The sequence below is a fragment of the Calonectris borealis genome, chromosome W, assembly GCF_964195595.1.
Source record: "Calonectris borealis chromosome W, bCalBor7.hap1.2, whole genome shotgun sequence".
NCBI lineage: Eukaryota > Metazoa > Chordata > Aves > Procellariiformes > Procellariidae > Calonectris > Calonectris borealis.
In genome coordinates, this window is record NC_134351.1 from 27816349 (window position 1) to 27841871 (window position 25523).

Below are 25523 nucleotides of genomic sequence, written 5' to 3' on the forward strand. Positions count from 1 at the left end.
ATTCCACATACATAAGTATATAAAAATATGATTACGCATTTTCCATATTAAAAAACGTTAGAATCTTTGAACTCACTCTCCAAAAATGAGTAACACTTGAAAGTATGTCCTTGAGTATCACAAAATGCCATAAGGCTGTTTATTCTTCCTTTGCATCATTCACCTACGTGCTTGACTTGCTTCTTGTTGTTCTGCTTTTTTAATGCACCAGAGTTTAGAAAACATTGTGACCACTGCATGTATATCTAAGTTTATAATTTTACAGTAACATTTTTGAGGCAGACCTGAGCAAAATTTTCTGCATTGGCTTTTTTCTTCATTTCTCCATTTTCTTCTTTAGCGGTCTCTTGAAAAATCCAGCCTGCAGAAGAGAAAAAAGTGACTAAGCATACGACCCATATTGGTAGCATTCATATGCTGGTTCTTACTACTATTTTAATACTTTCGGTACAGTAAAAAGTCATTTAATATTTTATCAGTGAAGTACAACATTGTTTTTCCTGGAATGGAGAAACTAAAGAGACATATCATGAAAGCAGACAAAAGGAGTACAGTTAATATATAGTGAGTGTTGCTGAATCATTGTTATGCTCACATAATGTCAAAGGCTAAAACGCTTAATAATAGTTAGTACTCAGTTGAATAAATAATACTTTATTTTATACTTGTCAATTTTTTCAAGAGATTATGCACATTGAAATTATAAACTGTAACCTTCTAACACAAGTATAAACTGAATATTTAGCTTGGAGAAGAGTGCCCACTTGTGGCAATACTTACACCACAGGCTCAGCATCTCTTGCACTGAGAAAACCTGGTTATCAAAGGCCACAGCCAAAGCTAATAAACAAAAAAAACCTTAATAATACTAAAATCTCTTTTTATTTTTCTTTTCATAACATACTGGCAGTACAGGTTTCAATTGGTTAGCATTGCATGTTACACTTCAGAAAAATGTAGTGTTATTAGTTATTTTGTCATTTCTACAAGATTTCACTCTACTTATTAGATACTATCAGTGTCTGTAAGGTTCTAGTTATGAGAAGGACACAGCAGAGAAGTTAAGCATATTTGTTTATTTTCATGAAGACAAGAACGTGCAGCTTACCTTCCACAAAGCAAATATAAGCAGTGCAAGAATCAAGAGTCCAGCAAAGATACTCAGGAGGATAACCCATAAGGGGACTGTACCTGGTGGGAGTTCTTTGGAAATCTTAATCATGGTCTGCAAAGTGTTCAGAATGTAAGCAATAAATAACTTGTCCCTCTAAAACATCAACAGAGTAGCACAATTTTTATCAGTATGCACTGATTTTCCAGGGTACCACTTCATTCTAAGAACAGGAGGGAATTGAGAAAATAATCTCCAACATGAAACCTTGTATTTACATAATATCTTGCACTTTGTAGGTGCATTCATTTCATGAGGATTGGCCCTGCTATAAGTCAGTAACCATTGTTATAAAGGATTCAGTATCAAAACCATGATTAGTTGAAATGTATGTTAGGGAGTTTCTTCAGTATATTCTTCATCACTCAATGCCTGCCTCCCTGAAAGGTGGCAGTGATTAACAAGCTTCTAAATCAATTAAGTGTAAAAGGCTGTGTTGATACTAATTTAATTTTAAACCAGGCTTATCTGGTGTAAACTAAACTAAAATAAGGAATATTCACATTTAAATGAAAGTGACCATATATGAGTTTGAATTATTTTAACTTAACTTATTAAAGAGACAACTTTATAGTTCAAAAAAGCATTAGAGCACTGAACGCTCTAACTTGAAATTATGTATTTTAAAAAGTTAATTCTAAAATTCTTTGGTTTGTAAAGGCAGCTCTCATTAACTGCAAGCCTCTCAGTTGTGTTTTCCCTCCTGGATTTAATTTCAACCTATCACTTAAAAGAAATGCCTGGATACAGTACCAGCTAATATTTGACCTGTGATGTTTGTATTTTGGACAAGATCTAATTCACACTGAATGTTACTTTGCTCTAAATTTTGGGGGTATTAACAGTAATAACACATAATAAGACTTGTGCTTAAAAATGTACATTGTAGTAAATAAGCTCCTGCAATGCATTAGCCACCGTAACCCTCTTGGAATAAAAAGTATTAAAGGATAAATAAAAAATCTAAGAAAATTTCTTTCTACATTTCTCTTTATATCTGATACCACTGATACAATGTTATATACAAGTTCTTATTAATAGCCTATGAATAAACAACTCTGAATTTTAATAGGAGCTCATTAGTGCAATGTTGTTTGAGATGTAGCATGTAAGAAAATGACAGGGAACTTCTGAAAAATAAAAGATCCTGTTTCAAATACATGTCCTGGGTAATGAAGTGGAAAGAAATAATAAATAAAGAAATAATAAAGAAAATACAATGTACAAAGTAGTATCACTTCTAAATGACCCAGGACAATTTTTAAAATACTATTGAATCATTAAAAGAAGAATTTTAGTTATGCTTTTAATTTACATAGATGCAGGAAGCATTTATACTGCAACAGATAGAAATACTTTAGACAGTACTTCTCACCCAGGTACATTGGTGGGTAACAGGATTTCAGCATCATCAGCTGGCTAATTCTGACATTTTCTACTGTAATATAAAATCACTTACTTGTAATGTACTTATCCTACTCTGAATACAACAGCTAACAATCAGTTCACTAGTAATGAACCTGGCAGGCAGCCAAATACCACACAGCCGCTCACTCACTCCCCCCACCCCCAGCGGGACGGGGAGAGAATCGGAAGGGTAAGAGTGAGAGAAACTCGTGGGTTGAGATAAAGACAGTTTAATAGAACAGGGAAAAAAGGAAAAATGATAATGATAAAATATACAAAATGAGTGATGCACAATGCAACTGCTCACCACCCGCGCTGACCGATAAGCAAGTAGCAATCGGTACTTCCTGGATCACGCCTACCCTTCATATACTGAGCATGACGTCACATGGTATGGAATACCCCATTAGCCAGCTGGGCTGGCTGTCCTGATTATGTTCCCTCCCATCTTGTGTACCTAGCTCAGTCAGTAGGCATGGGAGCTGTCCTTGGACTAGGAGGGTACTTAGCAACAACTGAAAACATCAGTGTGTTATCAACATTCTCCTCATACTAAATCCAAAACACAGCACTAGGAAGAAATTTAACCCTATCCCAGCCGAAACCAGGACAATGAATGATTCAGTAGCAGAATAAATCCTATGAAGAGTAAATCCATGAATTATCATGTTCTTACCTCCAGTTTTTGATGGTCATTTCTTAAAATCAGTGATGAGTTTTCACTCCTAAGTAAAGCTTTCACAACAAGGGTTAAGCTGTGAATATTTGCCTGAAAGAAGAGAGAAATGCCTATGGTTTATAATTAGGTATTTTGAAGCAGAAAGCTTTGTAGAAATGAGAAAGGTGAAAGCAAAACTTAATGCTAAAGTTTTGGGAGAGATGCTGAAAAATGTGAGTCAGTGAAGCTGCTCATGTGTGTCACCTTCAGCACACACATCACTGTTTGCAAGACAGCAATACAGCTTTGAAAGAGTAAGAAAGCAGATATTTCAAGGAAATACTAAGCAATCCTGGAATACTACTTTGGCCACAGGGACAGATTTGGGCTTTCTAAAATTCTGCTGTATCTCCCCCCTCCTGTCCCATTATTTTCCAGAGAAAAACAAAGACACAAAACAGGAACTCAGTATCAAAAATTCATCAACTGAGGAAAATAGACAACAGCCTGGTGTTTGTTGCAACCATCAGACAATACTGAGGTGTGCTCTGAGGTGTACTCTCTCTCCTCTGCTCTTTTTGATCAAAAAACCCTTTCTAGACCTGAGAAATCTTTCCAGATTAAAACTTATTTTAAAATTATGTACTTCTATGTACCCCCTCCTTACATCTGCTGAATTAGAATTTGTGGATGCATAAGTAACTAGTAAAAAAAGGACCATCAATAAAGAATAAGGGGTGGGTTTTTTAATGTGTTTTGAAATTCCTGCTAAGTTCTAAGTACCTACTTTAAGGATAATAAAATGCATGTAAGTTAGTTTTGAGGAAATTTAAAAATAGCAAGAGAAATGATTTCAAATACTAGAGGACTATGGAAACTTAAGAAAATTAAAGATATAATTTCAACAGACATTACAAACAGTGGCTTAAGTTTCTCAAACCCAAGAGTATTCCAAATGCAAATGGGATTTACTTACTTTTATGATTGTAGATTTCCATACTCTTAATGAAACATTCACTTGAAATATGTCAGATGGGACCAGGGCACAATTAATAGATGCACAGCTGTATGTATCACAGTCCTGTTTAAAAGTCACCAGCATGAGTTAATAGTAAGAGATTTTTCACATTACTAAAATAAAAACATGTAAACTGGTATGTATACATATCATAGATTTGCTGTGACATCAACACTAAATTGATATTAATTACTGGGGCTTTTTACATAAAAATGACACTGCAGTATATAAAATGAGTTGAGTGGTAGAATAGTCCCAGTTTTTGCAGGCTCGCTTAGCCTTGAGGAAGCTCTGTTACTGTAGGTACACAGCAAAAGGCATCAACAGAGCTCCTAAAGGAGGCACAGCCTGTAACAGCAAGAAGCGTTTTTCTGACAACACAGCTATGGCTTCTCTGCAGTGTTTCTTAACCCTTTCAAATCGTGGGACACCTGAATCTTTCAAGTGGGGCAGGGTGTGTGTGTGAAAATTTAGGTATCTTTACTTCCCAGTATCATTTGCTAGCTGGGAGGGCAGCAGAAGTATGTTCAACACTTTGGAAACATTTGCTTAGCCTGGACCTTTATCACCTCCGTGAAGGACATATGATAAGCATGGCAAAATACTCCTCTCATGGCTCGGTTTCATTCACACCAGAAACTCAACTTGTACCTCTATGCTGAGGAGGTAGTATGATGGTTTTCCCCCTGACATGCCAACATAACTATGTCAGCAAAATTATACTTCGCAACTCTTCCGTCTAAATGTGAGAGGCTAATCCTTTCCAAATGGGGTCATCAATTATATTTCTACCAACTGCATGGAAAATCTGCCAGATCAGAGTGGTAGCATTTGAAAGTATTTTCAACTGCATGTCTAAAAAAGTTGCAAGGGACATGAGAAGCTTTAAAAATATTATTTATTAGTTACACTGGGAATATATAAGGTGAAGATTTACTCAGCTGTCAAATGTGCTACTGTTATTTATACATTTACTAAATTAAAAAACCCCCAACAAATTCAGTTCCACATACAGTTTTGTAGCCAAATAAAAATAAAAAAAATATAGCTAGTCTACATAAAGATGCCTTTTCAGGCTATTAAGACAAAGTGAGTTTCCATAGGATACAGTTTGAAAGAAGCTTTTACATATTTATTGCAGAAATACTCAGCTCAAAGATCTGGGATGAATATATATACTATATGTAGGCTTACCACAATTGTATCCTTTGTAGGTTCTTTTATTTTTGGCAACACAAATGGTTTCCCAGTGCTGATCGTTAAGGGATCTACAGGGTAACTAGTTTGGCAGATGGCATTCTGTTAGCAAAATACAAATATTATTCTTATTGTCTGAATATCCAACCTATTACCAAGAAAAGCTCTGGAAACAAGCCAACATTAATAACATTAATAATATTTACTAACTGCACTAAGCCACTAAATGCAATAAAATGCATATTGGGAGAGTGCAGAAGAAGAAATTCAGATGGTGTAGGTATTGAAGTATCATTATTCAAACAACAAATGAGCTTTTTATGAGATAATTTAACCTAAACTCTATCCAGCTACTTAAACATCTGTAGAAGCAAACAAGAGCTTCCTGCAAGATGACCACTACATGAACCAGGAAGAGTTGGCTATTAAGAGAGCTAAATAGCTTTTGCACAGGAATCCACAGAGCTTCTGCCTTAGCAAGCAGACAGGAAGGTTAAGTGCAGGATTCAGGAGCCTCTGTTGTAGTGCCCAGGGAGGGGGAGTGGGTGCTGGAGCACTGCTAGCCCTCCATGGCTCCTTCAAAGGCAACTGGCAAATCCTTTGGTGTCTTTGGTGCACGGGAACTTGTTTTTTTTGGTCCAGGTCATTCACTTTCAGATTACTAGTGTGAAGAGGATTACAAATCCCCTGCAGTGTACTTTGGCACACTACTATCACTGTTTAGCTAACGGTAGATGAATTATACCTACAGAAAAATGCAGTCTTGTGACCTTATGCGCAAACTTGGGTCAAATGTGGTGATTGCCTAGGAACGAAAATAATGGGGGAAGGAATTTAAGAACAGACATAATTTCTTTGCAGTCTAAACATGAAATATTTTGTTGTTTTTTTTTTATTTTTAATTTTTTGTTTTAAAGTGAACCTTGAACTTTCATTTAGACTGTTTCTTTTGTTTTTCAGTGGTGCAACACCTCAAAACTAAGTGAAATATTTGGAGAGAGGTGCACATGCATGTCTCTTTCTGAGGGAAAGATTTAAAAAAAAAAAGAAAAAAGGAGGTTCAGGTCACCACTTAGTGATATTTGGGTTGTTCAGCCATCCAGTTATTGATATAGCTCTAGTTTTAATATCTACAGATCTGGAATCATGGGACTTGCTGGAATTGTGATCTCCTCCAGCTGCTCTGGAGGAGTAAAATGGAAAAACTAATCACCCACATTTGAAAGACATGACCTACCACCCCCTTCAAGATGTCTCAGTGCCCCAGACAAGGAAGAAGCCAGAGGATTGTTAGTGCCGGAGAACAGAAATTCAGGAATACTAATTTCAGTAACAGAAAGAAGAGGACTGAACAGGAGACTGAGCTCTAAATTTACATAGCAGAACTAGAGCATTTGCAAAACTAAGAAAAGAACTCCTGTCCCTCATATCTCAGTCTGGACCCCTCATCACTTGGCAATATATCAAATTAACCTTGTTATAGTTCAAATATTGTTCAACACCATGTTAATTTTGCTTGTTTCCTTTTAAGAAAATTTATATCTCTGTCTTCTTATGCACATCTTTACATACTCTTAAAACACCAGCATCTTGTCTTTTAGACTAAAAGCAAGGTCTACCTTGCAGCAAGGCATAGTCCCAAATATTTGCACTTTGCAGTTCCTTACACCAAAAAAAAGTTTCAAATTTAAAATAATAATAAAAATACAAATTCCTAGCTTACTTGGGAATGTGACAATGCAGTAAGGTAGAGAAGAGTATTCTTGGCTGCTGTTACATTGGGAAATAAGATCTGCAGTGTGAGGCCTGGCATTGGAAAGTATTCACCATTTTCAATCTGTAAGAAAAAAAATGTTTTGATTAGTACTTTCCTTATTTTATTGTGGTTTTTTTTCCCTTTTCTATGTTTTTTCTTTTCTTCTGTAGTTTTTTTTTGTTTGGTTTTTTTTTTATGTTTCCACAGTCAGTTATGCAAAAAGTGGTGTGATGAACTCTTACTTTTTCCCTCAAGAACAGCCTGTTGTGAATTAGCAGACACATTCTCCTGTGGTCTTCGGTAATGGAATGCTCTATTGAAGGGAATCAAATGAACAGGATGAAAGGGGCCATTTTGACATAAATTCCTTCTTGTTATCTTGTTTACTGCATCCTCTTACCATCCAGGATTTCTATCTAAGGTCATTTCATTGCAATTTTTAATAAAGCCCCCAAAATGCTTTAACATAGGAGAGGAGCCAATGCTGAGTACAGAGGCTCCTGCTGGTTCCTCCTCAGGTGTGCTGAGGCAACAGCCCTCCTGCTCACCTGCTCCTCTCCCCTCTTTTCCCTGAGAAGATCACAGGACATATCTGTAAGCTGCTGCTCCTTCTGAACAGGCCTGCTGTGGCCAAGGATAGAGAAAACACATCGGTGGAATTTGTGGCAGGGGAATTGGCGATCCTGTCTCAGAAGTGGATGAGCTTAATAAGTACTCAAGATCCTGTTTAACTTTTTTCTTCTGACTACTCATTTGTGATAAGCTGCTTGCAGAGATGAGTTGCGCTCACGAGATCATAAATGGTATGCTCTGCAGTCTACCAGCTTTTATATTCAGAAAGCAAAGATTTTGAAGTGAGATGAATAATGTCTTAAACATCCACAAAAAGCCTCAGGATTACTGGATTTGAACTTTTAGAATAAAAAAATAGCTGAGTAAAACACTGTGGGCTAAAAAATAGAAAAAAACCCTTTGCCATTGCTGTTTAGTGAGAGCAAGACCTTTCCCATGCCCATTTTTTATAGACAGAAAGTTGATTCAGAGACTTTTATCCTTTGTATATGGGACCCTTGTTCAGCTTTGGATTTGACACTGGGAAACAAGGATGTTCTCAAGATAACTAAATTCAGTCCTACTGCAACTTGAGGCTGGGCTTCTAGTCCATTAAATATCTTTTCCAAGTGATTTTAGTTTGTAGTATTCATTCCATTAGGAAGACAATGTTCTTAGAGTCTGGCATTTGCCTTTTTCAAAGGTGACCAGATTTTGGAAATATCTGTTCTAAACTGCAGTGAATGTAGGTCAAGTTCTCATTTACTAGGGCATGCTCTCTTTCCCCTGCTGAGGGCAGCAGCTCTAAAACCCACCAGAACTACTCCGCAGGAGATGGACCACTCTGAGAACCTCTGACTCGCCTTATTCCAAAGCAAGCAAGGGGGAAAAAAAAAAGCGTTAAACACAAAATTCTCATGTAGAAGGTTTAACATATTGCATAGCTGCTACTTAAGTAATAGGCTATCACATTAAGTGATTAAAACCAAATAAAATAAATAAAAAAAAAAGAGATGAAGCCAGTACCTATATCATGCAGTTTTAATTGTTTCTTACCCTATAATGCAGAGTAACTTCATCCCCAATCTGCTCTGTTAATAGCAATAGGGATGGTATCATTTGCTGCAATTATAACATGGTGCTCTTTGAAAACACTGTGGGTTAAAAAAAAAAACAAAACACAATAAGCACAAAAACTTCATAAAAACTCTAGCAGTTAATAATATATGTCTTTTCATTATTTCATTAATCCTCCAGGACTAGTCTTGCAATTAAGAGTGCACTGCTACTTTCACTAAAGTACAACTCATCCGTTTTCTGAGTAGTGCTGACTTTTTATTATGTACATTTCAAATGTTTTGTTCCGATAAAACTATGAAATGAGCAAATATTGTTCCCAAAAATAATACATCAGGGCCTGATTCTTATTCTATTCTGTTCTTATTCTAGCTGTGTAGTTCCTTGTCCTAAGAGTATTGCCATGTGAAACAGGAAGTGTCCTATAAAAGAGAGAACAAAGTAAAAAGAGAACAAAACCAGCATGTTCTAAATTCAACCTTGTTCCCTATGGGACAAACAAAGGCTGGTTTTGAGCCATGAAATGCATCCAAAATGAATTTGACTTAATTATTTACACCTGCACACCATGCAATGTTCTTTACCGATAATATTTATAATGGTTTTCAGGGATGGAATTTAACTGAATTCTAGCTATTTCTGAAAATAAAGTATACTATAAGTCCTGCATTAAAGTTTATGTCTGAACTGATAAAAACAAACCCCTGAGAATCTAAAATTAAGGCTAATTTTTGAAGCTGGAAATCAAACCCTACACCATGCAATATTATAGTGATACAAACTCATGGCCATCAGGAAGCTGGAAGTGTTTGCTTTCTTATGTACCTGAAATGCCTTTGAATGAATAGAGCAAAATACAAGAATCAACAAAAGCTGCTGTTGTACTTGCAAACTGCAGATCAAATATAAATAGATAAAAAGGAGCTACAGCAAGATAGGGACAGTGACTGCTCCATTATTTCATATAACTGCTCTTTTCAATGCAGCCTGTGCTTCCTATTCATGAGACTAGAAGCTGTCATTTATAGATACTAACTGAGCACAGCTCAACAACAAAACAATACTATATTCTCCTTGAACAACTGCTATTTACTGTGCTAGCAAATAGTACAGAGAAGCATCAATACCTTACAAATATTAATCCTACTTCATATTTTACTGGAATTGTAACGTGTTCTCTGTTGTCACTCAAGGTCTCAGGTGGTTCTTCACTATCACTAAAATAAAACAACATATGCCACTCAGATCAGACTGTGATATTCATCTGCACATGCAACAGGACTACTAGGTGGGAAAGGACCTGAAGAAACTGAAATACCTACAGCTCTGGGTATGAAAACACACTACCCATTTCCAATTAATTACTATCTCCTAAAAATAAATTCAAAAGACTATTTCCAGTAACTAAAAAGGTAAGTCCTGTCCCAGCTCAGAGATGCATCTTTGTTAAAATTACAGACTGCAGTTGACTGAATGAAAATGGACCAAATAAGGGCCACTACTTTCACACCATCCCTGTATTATGCAGGGACAGCGAACACTGAGTGCATTCCTTTTACCCAACTTTTGCAGTGCTCTTGCTCTTTGAGGGCCAGACCTTTTTGTTTAGCGTAAACTGTGATTCATGCTAAAGTATGAGGCAATTTTGTAAGAGAATAAACCTTTTCTGAAGGCAAAACTACTGGGAATTATGACTCATTTATGATTCTCAGGCTCTAGAGACAAACAGCTATTTATTTAGTCCACTCAGTCCACTGCTGGACTGAGTACATCCATAAAGCTGCCAGCTCTACAGATCGTTTAACCACTTCTGAGTTTAGAAAAGTCATCCTTGTTTTACTATGAAACACAAAGCTGTAGAGCTTTCTAAGAAAAAACACAAGGTAAACAAGCAATGATTACAACTAACCTTGTTGCATATATATGAATGGTAGCATTTTCCAGGAGATACAATGCATTGAATTGGAATGATATTTTGAAGGAAATCTGTTTGGAGAAATTCATTGCACATTTTAAAAGAAAAAAAAAAAGGAAATAAAAGCACACTGTCGTGGTTTAACCCCAGACAGCAAATAAACCCCACGCAGCCGCTCACTCACCCACACCCCCCCCCCGGCGGGATGGGGGAGAGAATCGGGAGGGCACAAGTAGGAAAACTCCCAGGTTGAGATAAAAACAGTTTAATAATTGAAATAAAACAAAGTAGAACAGTAATAATAACAATGATAACAACAATAACAGAATATACAAAGCAGGCAATGTACAATGCAACTGCTCACCGACCGCCGACCGCGTGTCACAAACGGGGGGCGAGCCCCCCCACCCCCCTGTTTTTTATACTGAGCATGATGTCACGTGGTATAGAATACCCCATTGGCCAGCTGGGTCAACCACCCCGGCTGTGCTCCCCCCCCCACGCCCCCCAGCTTCCCCTGCACTTGGCAGGGCATGGGAGGCCTAAAAGAGGAACAAAAAGTCCCCAGTGCAAGCACCACCCAGCAACAACCAAAGCATCAATGGGCCATCAACGGTCCTCTCATACTAAACCCAAAACACAGCACACCCCCCAAGCTACTGGGAAGAAAGTTAACTCTGTCCCAGCCAGAACCAGGACACACACTAATAAGGCTTGACCTAATGAAAAATGAGCAAAATTTTGCTACTTTTATCTATGGAATCCTTATTCACATTTTAACCCTTTTCTATGAAGGAATCCACTTTTTTGAATTTGCCCCAACCAAGAAGGAAATCTAACAGTTATCACTTATTAAACAGAAGCCTCCAATTTTCAGAACTGAGAAGCCTCAGTAAAACTTATTATATAGTATATTAGAAATACATAGCTAAATAATTCTTAATACAAACCAACTGGTCTTGCAAGCAATTTATCAAAATCATTTTTTTTCTCCAATGAGAACCATCAAAGCCTGGCAATTGCAGTGGAGATGAGCTGCCTAGATAAGGCTGCTGGAATCTCAATATATAGTAAAACACCTAGAACACTGAACAGAAATGTTTACAACGTAGATAAATGACTACTAGGTTTCACAAAAATTCCCTACTCATTAGAACTAGGGCAAATCTATCACAATTTGGCACTACACAAGATTTGGGAACACTGTCCCAAACATGTCCCTCTTCATATCCTGACACTTAAGGGTAATTTTATATGAAGCAAAAGTTTTACTATTTGTTACTGTACAGGATTTTTGAGCTCAGACTTTTATTTTTTCTTTAATGTGTACAAATCTTTATTACAAAGAGACCCAGAGAAAACTTAAATATTTCTTCATATTAAAAAAAATAAATCCAGGAAGAGGCTTTAAAAAGGAATGTATTAGGGATGCTTATCAGTGAATAAGAGATTAATTAATTTCTGAATGCAAAGGAGAGTATGAAATTTCTAAATTTAGGGATCTATAGCTATAGACAAACCGACAATGAAAGCATGAAAAGAAAATGAGAAAACTCCAGTAAAGCTGGGAATGGAACATTTGTGGGCACTGGCATTGGGTAGTCTGCTCATCTGGCTTCAAGAAAGTAACAGCTGATTTACTTCCTACAAGTCCAAGACACGAGCTGGAATGTGTATGTGGGAGGCAATATAAGAGGACATGTCTCCTGAACCTCCCCCTCTGTTATGCATCTGCAACACAGACCTGATATTATAAGAGAACAGACAAGAAACTGCCAGGAAAGACAGTTGGTCTTATTTGCATGCAATTTGATATTTCCCAATTCAATATCAGAACTATTTCAGTGAGGCTTAGATGCATATTTTCAAAAGCTAAGTTTAGCTAAAGCTCTCTCTCTATTACAGCAGGAGATACAGACTTATCACTAGAGCTGTTCAAGCTGGAGCTCGATTTTTAAGTGGACTGCTTGCTGGAAAGGCCTCTCACTCCCCACTGAGCAGAGGTGAAGTCTTGATGCCTGGCATTGGCAGATCCAAATTAGCATTTCCAGATACCAGCCTATTCTCTTTTCAACCGATTAAATTTTATATACAAAATAACTAAAGTCGTAGGCTCCAACCTGTGGAAAGCCACAGTATCTAATGTCTTATCAGTATATCCTAACCAATATCCTATACTTCTGAAGACAGACCCTTCTGGCCAGGCATGCCACTTGCCTTCTGTCAGTGTCAATGATGGCAATATGCACCTTTTACCTCCTCACGTACCACATCTGACTGCCCAGGTACTGAAGACCTGATGTTTTCCTATCATCTGGCTCAGTGCAGTTCATATCAAGGATAGCTTGGGAAACACACACAGACAGGTTTTGGGGTGAATACAAGACAAAAGAAATTCAGAGGTTATAGGGACTGCCCTGGCCTTAGAACAACATGGAGCAAGAACTTGCATGCAGAGGAACTTTTTACCTCTTCTGCAGGTTTTAGAAATGGATATCCCACTTTACAGGTGATGTTGTGATTAGATTCACAACTATCTATCTGTATATCCTAAAGGAAAAAGAGAGTGAAATAATGACCACGTGCAAACTTTTTTTAAATTTTGACTAAGCATCAAGGGCTTATCAAACATATATACCATTGTCACTTTTCATCATCAAAACATCATAAGAGTCAAAGCCTTAATTTAACTGGAATAAAAATAGGAAGCCACAACTTCTGCAAAACAATTTCCACCTATAGACATCTACATCAATTAGTTGCCATTATTCCCTTCCAGTGAAAGTATTTGGAACATTAGCAATTATGTACAAACTGGACATCATGCAAATTAGCCATGGGGTCTAGCAGATCAACATATGTATAAGTACACAGTTTTTACATGTAATTTTGTAAATGTGTTCCTAACTTAGCAATAAAAGTGACATTCATACTCTGTACATTATGGCCACAGGGTCAGCAACAGTGCTATGGATCCCTGACTTCTCCTAATGTGCAACATCAGGACTTTTGATTGAAAACAAACTTCTCAAATGTTTCCCACCTGAACTGAGGTGAATTCATAGCATATCTACTGAGGCAGGCAGAAGTACAGCTACTTTGGAAATGCTGTCTGAGGTAGGGATGAGGCAGGCACTGATCTATCTGTCCTACCATGACAGTGCTTTTTCTATACATGTGCAAAAGGAGAATTCTAGAGGCTCAGGAGCGGTACTGATGAATAATGAGACATTTCTGGCTCTACAGATGTACAGATGATTCATGATGCTGACGTTCACCTGAGATTCAGGCACTTACTAAGTGTCATTGTGAAACTTGCATCTGTCGTTAATGGAGGCTAGGCCATAGTCCACTCAGGTCAAAATAAATACACTTTCAGAGGTATAAGCAAGGACAGCACTCCCAGGGAATCTCTTGCAATCAACTGAGATGATGCCAAAGCAGTGAAATTCAGGCTTAATACAAAGGCTTCCTCAGATCTCCCCAGCAATATACATTATGATAAATGTGATAATGTGAAAAATTCCTACCTCAATGCCAGCAAAAATAATATTTGGAGAATACTGAACCAAAACTCTGGTATTATAGGCACTGTCTTTTTCGTTCTTGACAGAGAGCTGGATGGTGAACTTATCATTGCGTGACTTTACAATGAATGGAGAAGAGCTGTAAAATAAAGTAAGAATGTTGGACATCTTATCTTTGAATCTGTTTTTAAAATAAAGAGGAACTTCTTTCAGTGTCCAGACTATATTGTTTCTGATTTGGAAATTATGCCACAGCATTATCTTATTAGACTACAGAATTTATAATTTACATAGAAGTTTTGTACAGATATCAAGTGATACAATAAACCCAGTGTAGTTACCTGTCTCCAGCTATGATTGCTTTTACATTCAAAACAAGATCTGAAATGCATTTATTTTTGGCTCCACAATCTTTTGTGAAAGGAATCTGCAACAATAGTATTTTTATTCTCAATTTTAATACTTGCATTTTAATTCATTATCTAATTTCATATAAGGTCTTCTGTCTGACAATCAAAGAAGTCTTCCCTAATATTAATCAGTTAAACATGCCAATATCCTGTAAAATGCACGGGTGAAACATAACCTTCCTACTCATTCCCTTATAAGTGATTCTTCTAGGTTAGCAAAAGAGGCAATAGTAAAAGTATGAATGATGCCAAGCACCATCAAAGCATATGACTAACATTCCCCTGCTCTATCTATGTAAAAAATTACAATAAAATTGCTTGTACTCTCTTCTATCTTCAGTTAACTCTGGACAGCTTTAAAACCCCAGGCTGGTTCCCAAGCACGTTGAATTGAGCTCTTCACTCCTGAAGGCTCATTTAGAGGAAACATCTTCTGGACAGGCTCAACGACCCTCCCTCTTTAGCCAATTTGTGGACAATACTTTCAGCTCTTGTGTGGGCTATGAATTTTACCTTAAATACTTTGGTTATTAATACAGAATCTTGCTGACTTACATATTCAGATATTGAATTTGGCAGGTTGCTATCAAGAACAGGTCCACTCTCTGGATCAGAAAAATTGAACTCCAGCAAAACCTTTACAGAGTCCTGAAAGTCAGGCTTATCCTAGAACATAAAGAAAACAAAATTGCTGTTATAGACATTCACTTTAATATCTAAAGAGGTTAAAAAAAACTCAAACAATGCTGAGGTAAAATATTTTTCAGTCACACTGTCGCCGTCCTTGCTTAGAGAAGCATTTGAATGCTTGCAATTGATGATAATGTGCAAGCCAACTCTTATAAATACCTACTAATGATTTTGTGTATCTCATTTCATTATAGAAATGTCACATAGCCTGAGCTTATCCAACACGGTTTCATTTAAGAATGACTCAGAACTGTCAACTCATAGCCTTTCCTCTTTTAGTTGTCCTTAAAGGATCAGTAAGATGAACAGCAGCGGTATCACCTTGCGTGAAGTCAAAATGAGACCTGCTGTTAGGAGATGTATTGCATATTCAAGCAAATTCTAGGCATCATTTATCATTAGTTTTGAATTATGATAAAACTGTGAAGTTGCTAAATGTCTTAAATGTGGGTAGCTTATAATATACACCTCCATTCACTCTGCACATTAGTTACAATCTGGGCAATTTCATACTCACGATTGCTAATTACATTTCTGTTTTATGGTGAATGAGTATTCTCTATCCCAAACCTAATTTGCGAGTTTTTGACTATATTTTAGTAGAAGGAATTGCACCAATATGCAAACTAGACTTCCAGCCCACATTCTCCTGCTGAGTTTTGAATGCACCTAAACTATTAACCACGACAGCTACTTAGTTCCACTAAGTGTTATGCTCTTTCTTAAGACAGACACAAAGAGACGAAGGTAAGTAGACTGTACATATAAGTAAACAGTTTATATCTATATACATATATAAATCCTAAGTAGTAAACAAATTTTATGTAGACTTCTTAAGATTAATTCTGGATGCAGATTTTTTTGTCCAATTTACAATTAATGGAATACATTTGGATTATTATAATGTCAACATGAGAAAAACACTTTAAATGATTTACTTGCCAACATGTACAAGTTATGTTTAATACATTCTGACCCTTTGATAGTTATATTTTTTTGCATTTTCCTCTCATGGCTTTCTGTGAACAAGCTTCGAGATATTTGTCTTTGAGAGTCAAGAGTAATCCAATACTGCAGACCTGCAAAGGAAGCCGAGATCAATATTTTGAACCAATTTGCCTCTACACATTCTTATTTTTCCCAGTATCTTAAATACACTTTGAATAGTGAATTTAAGAGAGTTGCATTCCATTTTTTGAGAAATAAACAAATGTGAGCATAGCAGTTTTATAATGTAAAGATTCCATAGCTTAGTGCTTATCTACTTACTGGATTCAAATGTATCTTCCTTTGATTTTAGTCTGGTCTTAAAACAAATTGTGGCATTTATGCATATTGTTTTTCTTTTATTTATCTGACAATTTTGTTGTTGGATATTGATGCTTTTGGGTGTAAATTGCATGGAAACATTTACTACAGCCACATCACGAGACCTTAACAAAAACACAAAAAGAGAGAAAGTACCTTGAAAATAATAGCAGCAACTTTTTTTAACTTCTTAAGAATGAACTTATAAAATGTGCAACATTGAACATTAAAATACACATATATGATGGTCTAGACAAGTAATTAACTATAGACTCTATACATAGTACCAGTAAATAACAAATTAAAGAGAAAATGGTCACAGGGTTTCTCCACAGCGCTGTACTTGCTTCAGAACAGATACCAGATGAAAGTAAATATTTTCAAAAGCATTTAAGCAATTCTATAGAACCAGTCCCATTTTAAAAGAGACTGAAGACCCAGACCCATCCTCGAGGGTATCCACAGGTGAACATGTTATTATACACGAGCTGGAGGGTAGTGTGTCATCTCTTAGGCTGTGGGTAGATAAACAGGCTGAGATTTACTACCAATTTGCCTCACTTTAACTCCCCTTCGCCCCTGTCCCTGCAACGCATTCCTCCCTCTCCCTTTGCTCTGGCTCAGTTCCTTTTTGGCCTCAAGATGGAGTATGCCAGTGTACTAAACCAGCAGAAAATTTAGCTGGCAAAATAGCTTTCTTCAGATTTGTGATCTAAACAATGCAGTGAAGGGGCACCTCATTGCGTTCACACATGGAGCTTTTAGAAAGACAAACTACCAGATGAAGGTAAGGAGAAGCTGGCAGCTTGAGGATGGTAGCAAGACCTGACAAACTTGATGGTGAGTTAGGTGGAACAGCAGGACAGGGAAAGCAAGGAGCTGGCTTAGCAATTACCTTACCGGAGAGAGAACTGTGAAATAGTTTTAGTTGTGCTTTAGAAATGAGGGATTACATGTTACCTTGTTTATTTCTCTTATTGGTATTTTTCTCTTTTCTCTTAAAAAATATATTGCTCATTATTCCATCTGAATCATGCTCTTTTGTAAAGAAAATAAATTCACTGTTCACCAGAAAGTTTAGTTAAATTTTTCCAAAATTTTCTGTAGGGAGTCAAACTAGAGTTTTCTTATTAGGAAGTCAAATGAGTTTTCTTGGTGACCTCTTTATGTTTGAATCTGTCCTTGATATTGCTAATAAGATAACATGCAATATAGTGTAGAAAAGAGAACACTTAGGGGTTTTTTTTCTATTTTACTTTCTATTTTCACAAGTGAAATCAGTTTCTATTTTGAATATGATCTAGGAGGACAAGGTCTGCATGCTAGGCTAACGAGGTTTCTAAAACATTCCTATACCTATTACTATTATCCATTAAGTTTTATACTACTTCCTCCAGAGAGACATGATAATATGAAGATTCACAGCCAGTATCAAAGTATGAGATAAAACCAGTACGAAACCAGTATTCTCACAACAGTCCAAAGTGTAGTGCATGCAAGTTACATAGGTATCACAAGACAAATGGTTCTTTTCTAGCCTAACAGTTGCTGTGAGTATCCGTACCAGAAGAGGGCAGTCCCACCAAGGCCTCCAATGGTAACATCAATCAGCCCGTCATCGTTTAAATCCATTTCTCCATGTACAGACTGGCCAAAAAATTTCACTTTTTCCCCATCTCCACCTGATGCAATACGCTGTGGAAAGCATTAAGAGGTTTATGTAGTGCATATTGAAGGATTTTATAAGAACATTCAAGACGCATTTGTTGGCAGTTAGATGGCTTTTAAACTCTTTAAATATATTAAATTTTCATTACAATCGTCCTAAAGGGGTTACCATGGTGATGAACACACTATAAATTTTCAGAATTACAAAATATCTACTTTTCTGGCTGTACAGAACATTTCAGAAGGTTTCTAATAAAAACATGCAACTTTCTTTTCTAACAATATTAGAGTCAAATTTGGTTAAATCAGATTGAGTTTAAAAGTATAGAGCGTTTTAAAAAAGAAGCTGTCATGACAGGTGAAGTCACAGTTTGATTCTACATTGGAAAGAGATGGGAAAACGAGATTTGTGCTACATACACTTACAGCAGCTGCCAACCTGTAAAGTTTTACTTCATACCTGCGTGTATTTTTTACTGATTGTGTTGCCATGGCCATGATAAATATAAACAGCTCCCCGATGATCATCCTCTAAGGGAGATCCTATTACAATGTCATTATATCCATCAAGATTGAGATCCTTCACTGCAGCAATCGCAGTCCCAAAGCGTGCACCGCAAGGCTCATTCTTAAGAACTTTGCAGGTGTCATGTTTTAACAGCGAACAGCATGTTTGCTTTATAGGTTCAAGACTCATCTGATATTCAAACTTTGTGAAAGAACAGATCTAGAGTTTGTGGATTTCCATCAACATTTTAGCAATACAGGTTTTTAAGAGCTCCTGTACAGAAGACAAACTGATGAATTAAATGAAACAATTACATCCTATTCATAATGATTGAGTGCACTGTAGAAACTGTGATTCTGTAACTACAATTCAAGTGTTCTTTTTGAGCAGCGGGTGGGAAAAGACATTCTCGCTCCCTCTCTTTCTGCATCTAAATGCTTAAGCATATTTCTTGAAGTTAGAGGTTCACAGGAAAGCATAGTATCATAACAATATTTGGATGTAATTATAAGTAAACCGCTTCATTCTTAAGATAGTGTAAAGATTTCTTCCAAACGCATTCTCTTAACCTGAGAAGCAAGCCAAGTTTCTGATGAAACACAGATGGCAATACTGTTATTACAGAACAAAAGACAGCAGTTCTCTTACATAGACTGAATTCTATCCTCAGTAGACACATACTCCATGGCCTTACATATGAATTCTTCTGGTCAATAGTGTCCAGTGTGCATCCTAGACCAAAACCACACAAACAGTATGGTATTGTCCTAGTTTCGGCAGGGATAGGGTTAAATTTCTTCCTAGTGCTGTGTTTTGGATTTAGTATGAGGAGAATGTTGATAACACACTGATGTTTTCAGTTGTTGCTAAGTGCCCTCCTAGTCCAAGGACAGCTCCCGTGCCTACTGACTGAGCTAGGTACACAAGATGGGAGGGAACATAATCAGGACAGCCAGCCCAGCTGGCCAATGGGGTATTCCATACCATGTGACGTCACGCTCAGTATATGAACGGTAGGCGTGATCCAGGAAGTACCGATCGCTACTTGGTTATCGGTCAGCGCGGGTGGTGAGCAATTGCATTGTGCATCACTCATTTTGTATATTCTATCATTATTTATTATCATTATTCTCCCTTTTCTGTTCTATTAAACTGTCTTTATCTCAACCCACGAGTTTTTCTCACTCCTACCCTTCCGATTCTCTCCCCGTCCCGCTGGGGGGGCGGGGGGAGTGAGTGAGCGGCTGCGTGGTATTTGGCTGCCTGCCAGGTTAAACCACGACAGTCCTTTTTGGCGCCCAACGTGGGGCTCGAAGGGTTGAGATAACGATAGATCTGACCAAAGTGTGTTAAGGCAAAATTGTTATAAGCATCCATTATATTGATTGGTCACAATGTTGATGTATTGGCTGTCAAAGTTGTGGGGCTGGCTCTCAATGTTGGGTCATGTAATACCTTGCTTGCAGTATGTGTTCCCTTTTGTGCTGTTTATCATCAGTCGGAACTGGGCCAAGATTATCATTTTGTTGCTGTTTTATGAAGTGATAAAATCATTGGTCGTAAGTCTAATCTGGTATCTGTAATCGGCACTGCCGTCATTTCTGTACCTCGGGAACCACCTCTTAGAAATTATTGGTAATTGCACTTGTTCCTCCTCGGAGAATGAATTTAAGGGGGAGACGGGATGGGACACTCTCTCCCACTTGTTCATCTTCCCTTCCATATCGTCAGAAACTCCTTTTTCTTCTATCCTCTTCACAAAGATGTCCACAATATTCCCTGAGAATTTTGAATATCCTTGGGATGTTCAAACAAGCATGTTCATATTGCTATGTCTCCTGAATGTGGTTCAGGCCTTGTTTAGGGTTAAACAACTATTCAGGAATACTGTCCAGAGATCAACCCTCAGGAACAAGAAAAGAGGGAGGGCAAGCAGCGGTGCCTCATCGGGGCGGGCGGAGCGGCGAGTCTCGGGGGCGGCTACAGACACGGTGGCTACTCAAAACCCCACGACAGGCACTGCGGCTACTCCAACCCCCATGACAACCCCTGTGGCTACTCAAACCCTGGCAACAGTCACCGTAGCTTCTCCAACCCCTGCGACAAGCACTGCAGCCACTCAGGCTCCGGCAACAGGCACTACAATTACTCCAACCCCCATGACAAGCACTGCAGCTACCCAAACCCCAGCAACAGGCACTACAGCTGAACCAGAGGACCAACCCTTGCTGGTATCCGTCGCCCCTGTACAGAAGAGGAAATCTTGGAAGCGGAGATCAGGTCGTTTAGAAAGGGATGATGGAAGAGCAGGGACATCACGAGGAGAGGAGGAGGAAGAGGAAGAACTCATAAACGAGACGGAAACCACCCGATCCCTATCCCTGAGTGAGCTGCGAGATATGCGGAAAGATTTCAGCCGTCGTCCAGGCGAGCATATTGTTACCTGGCTGCTCCGATGCTGGGATAATGGGGCCAGTAGCCTGGAATTAGAGGGGAAGGAGGCCAAACAGCTGGGATCCCTTGCTAGGGAAGCGGGTATTGACAAAGCAATCGGAAAAGGGACACAGGTCCTCAGCCTCTGGAGGCGACTGCTGTCAGGCGTAAAGGAAAGGTATCCCTTCAAGGAAGATGTTATATATCGCCTAGGCAAATGGACCACTATGGAGAGAGGTATCCAGTACCTGAGAGAACTAGGCGTGCTGGAGGTGGTTTATAGTGACCTGGATGACGCCCGAACACCCAAAGATCCAGATGACGTCCAGTGCACCCGACCCATGTGGCGGAAGTTGGTACGGAGCACACCAGCATCGTACGCCAGTTCGTTGGCAGTACTGTGCTGGAAAGAGGAAGAAGCACCAACGGTGGATGAGGTGGTTAACAGACTTCGGGATTTCGAAGAAACTATCTCCTCCTCCCTTGTCTCGGCTGTAGAGAAACTATCCCGAGAGGTCCAGCAACTCAAAGACGATAGGTCCTATTCTCCACCTGTACGGACCAGTATCTCAGCCATTAGGAGTCAGCGTTTTTCTCCTCAAGAGAGAGGATATCGAAAGTACACACCACGGGGCACCCTGTGGTTTTACCTGCGTGACCACGGGGAGGACATGAGGCAGTGGGATGGAAAACCTACCTTGACCCTAGAGGCACGTGTACGTGAGTTGCAAGGAAAAACAATCACACAAGGGGGTTCTCCCAGGAAAAATGCTGCTCCAGTTTTCAGGAAAACCCTGTCTCACGACGGTCCAGTTTCCAGTGAACAGTTCCCCAGACAGAGTAGAAGGGCTGATCTTACTTTGGACTGTAATGAAGGAATTCTTGACTCACGTTTGCAAGAAGTGAGAAGCGGATACTATGACCAGAACTAGAGGGGCCCTGCCTCCGGCCAGGTGGAGGAAAGGGACAACCGGGTTTACTGGACTGTGTGAATTCGATGGCCTGGCACATCAGAGCCACAGGAGTATAAGGCTCTCGTAGACACTGGTGCACAGTGCACCCTAATGCCATCAAGCTATAAAGGGGCAGAACCCATTTGTATTTCTGGAGTGACAGGGGGATCCCAAGAGTTAACTGTGTTGGAGGCCGAAGTGAGCCTAACCGGGAATGAGTGGCAGAAGCACCCCATTGTGACTGGCCCAGAGGCTCCGTGCATCCTTGGCATAGACTACCTCAGGAGAGGGTATTTTAAGGACCCAAAAGGGTATCGGTGGGCTTTTGGTATAGCTGCCCTGGAGACGGAGGAAATTAAACAGCTGTCCACCTTGCCCGGTCTCTCAGAGGACCCTTCTGTTGTGGGGTTGTTGAGGGTTGAAGAACAACAAGTACCAATCGCTACCACAACAGTGCATCGGCGACAATACCGCACCAACCGAGATTCCCTGATCCCTATCCATGAGCTGATTCGTCGACTGGAGAGCCAAGGAGTGATCAGCAAGACTCGCTCACCCTTCAACAGTCCCATATGGCCAGTGCGAAAGTCTAATGGAGAGTGGAGACTAACAGTAGACTACCGTGGCCTGAACGAAGTCATGCCGCCACTGAGTGCTGCCGTGCCGGACATGCTAGAACTTCAATACGAACTGGAGTCAAAGGCAGCCAAGCGGTACGCCACAATTGACATTGCTAATGCCTTCTTCTCCATCCCTTTGGCAGCATAGTGCAGGCCACAGTTTGCTTTCACTTGGAGGGGCGTCCAGTACACCTGGAACCGACTGCCCCAGGGGTGGAAACACAGCCCTACCATTTGCCATGGACTGATCCACACTGCACTGGAACAGGGTGAGGCTCCAGAACACCTGCAATACATTGATGACATCATCGTGTGGGGCAACACAGCAGAAGAAGTTTTTGAGAAAGGGGAGAGAATAATTCAAATCCTTCTGAAGGCCGGCTTTGCCATAAAACAAGGTAAGGTCAAGGGACCTGCACAGGAGATCCAGTTTTTAGGAATAAAATGGCAAGATGGACGTCGTCAGATCCCAATGGATGTGATCAACAAAATAACAGCCATGTCCCCACCAACTAGCAAAAGGGAAACACAAGCTTTCTTAGGCGTTGTGGGCTTTTGGAGAATGCATATTCCAGATTACAGCCTGATTGTAAGCCCTCTCTATCACGTGACCAGGAAGAAGAATGATTTCAAAAGGGGCCCTGAGCAACAACAAGCCTTTGAACAAATTAAACAGGAGATAGTTCAGGCAGTAGCCCTTGGGCCAGTCCGGGCAGGACAAGATGTGAAGAATGTGCTCTACACCGCAGCCGGGGAGAATGGCCCTACCTGGAGCCTCTGGCAGAAAGCACCAGGGGAGACTCGAGGTCGACCCTTAGGGTTCTGGAGTCGGGGATACAGAGGATCCGAGGCCCGCTACACTCCAACTGAGAAAGAGATATTGGCAGCATATGAAGGGGTTCGAGGTGCTTCGGAAGTGGTTGGTACTGAAGCACAGCTCCTCCTGGCACCCCGACTGCCGGTGCTGGGCTGGATGTTCAAAGGGAGGGTCCCCTCTACACATCATGCAACCAATGCTACGTGGAGTAAGTGGGTCGCACTGATCACACAACGGGCCCAAATAGGAAACCCCAGTCGCCCAGGAATCTTGGAGGTGATCACGAACTGGCCAGAAGGCAAAGATTTTGGAATATCCCCAGAGGAGGAGGTGACACGTGCTGAAGAAGCCCCACTGTATAATAAACTACCAGAAAACGAGAAGCAATATGCCCTGTTCACTGATGGGTCCTGTTGCCTTGTGGGAAAGCATCGGAGGTGGAAAGCTGCTGTATGGAGTCCTATACGCCAAGTTGCAGAAACTGCTGAAGGAGAAGGTGAATCGAGCCAGTTTGCAGAGGTGAAAGCCATCCAGCTGGCCTTGGACATTGCTGAACGAGAAAAATGGCCGGTACTTTATCTCTATACTGCCTCATGGATGGTGGCAAATGCCCTGTGGGGGTGGTTGCAGCAGTGGAAGCAGAACAACTGGCAGCGCAGAGGTAAACCCATCTGGGCTGCCGCGTTGTGGCAAGATATTGCTGCCCGGGTAGAGAACCTGGTTGTAAAAGTACATCACGTAGATGCTCACATACCCAAGAGTCGGGCCACTGAAGAACATCAAAACAACCAGCAGGTGGACCAGGCTGCTAAGATTGAAGTGGCCCAGGTGGATTTGGACTGGCAACATAAGGGTGAATTATTTATAGCTTGGTGGGCCCATGATGCCGCAGGCCATCAAGGAAGAGATGCAACATATAGATGGGCTCGTGATCGAGGGGTGGACTTAACCATGGACGCTATTGCACAGGTTATCCATGAATGTGAAACGTGCGCTGCAATCAAACAAGCCAAGCGAGTAAAGCCTCTTTGGTATGGGGGACGATGGTTGAAATACAAATATGGGGAGGCCTGGCAGATTGATTATATCACACTCCCACGAACCCGGCACGGCAAACGCTATGTGCTCACCATGGTGGAAGCAACCACCGGCTGGCTAGAAACATACCCTGTGCCTCATGCCACTGCCCGGAACACCATCCTGGGCCTTGAAAAGCAAGTCCTATGGCGACATGGCACCCCAGAAAGAATTGAGTCAGACAACGGGACTCATTTCCGAAACACCCTCATAGACACCTGGGCCAAAGAGCATGGCATTGAGTGGGTATATCACATCCCCTACCACGCACCAGCCTCCGGGAAAATCGAACGATGCAATGGACTGCTAAAGACAACACTGAGGGCAATGGGCGGTGGGACATTCAAGCATTGGGATACACATTTAGCAAAAGCCACCTGGTTAGTCAACACTAGGGTGTCTGTTAATCGAGCTGGCCCTGCCCAATCAAGACTTTTACGTACTGTAGATGGAGATAAAGTCCCTGTCGTGCACATAAGAAATATGCTGGGGAAGACAGTCTGGGTTACTCCTGCCTCTGGCAAGGGAAAACCCATCCATGGGATTGCTTTTGCTCAAGGACCTGGGTGCACTTGGTGGGTGATGCGAAAGGATGGGCAAGTCCGGTGTGTACCTCAAGGGGATTTGATTTTGGGTGAAAATAGCCAATGAACTGAATTTTATGATGTCAATTGTTATATGATATTGTATATCATTATTTCTATGGTTGCTATCAATGGTGTAGCAGTGAAAATCACCCAGATTAATGAAGAATGAACTAA

At 39.9% G+C, this 25523-nt stretch overlaps 1 protein-coding gene across 1 annotated transcript in view; it reads right to left on the bottom strand.

The window, feature by feature from the left end:
- Positions 1 to 316: 316 nt before the first annotated feature.
- The window catches only part of LOC142075026 (integrin alpha-1-like), a 54464-nt gene continuing 29257 nt past the window's right edge, over positions 317 to 25523 (bottom strand). The window contains 18 exon segments of the mRNA XM_075136016.1: positions 317 to 361; positions 1109 to 1225; positions 3255 to 3347; positions 4213 to 4317; positions 5449 to 5553; positions 7175 to 7288; positions 8816 to 8852; positions 8854 to 8913; positions 9964 to 10053; positions 10746 to 10822; positions 13221 to 13301; positions 14282 to 14417; positions 14620 to 14705; positions 15244 to 15354; positions 16321 to 16457; positions 16648 to 16811; positions 18251 to 18381; positions 18815 to 19081. Of these exon segments, the coding sequence (XP_074992117.1) occupies positions 317 to 361; positions 1109 to 1225; positions 3255 to 3347; positions 4213 to 4317; positions 5449 to 5553; positions 7175 to 7288; positions 8816 to 8852; positions 8854 to 8913; positions 9964 to 10053; positions 10746 to 10822; positions 13221 to 13301; positions 14282 to 14417; positions 14620 to 14705; positions 15244 to 15354; positions 16321 to 16457; positions 16648 to 16811; positions 18251 to 18381; positions 18815 to 19081 (1956 nt within the window).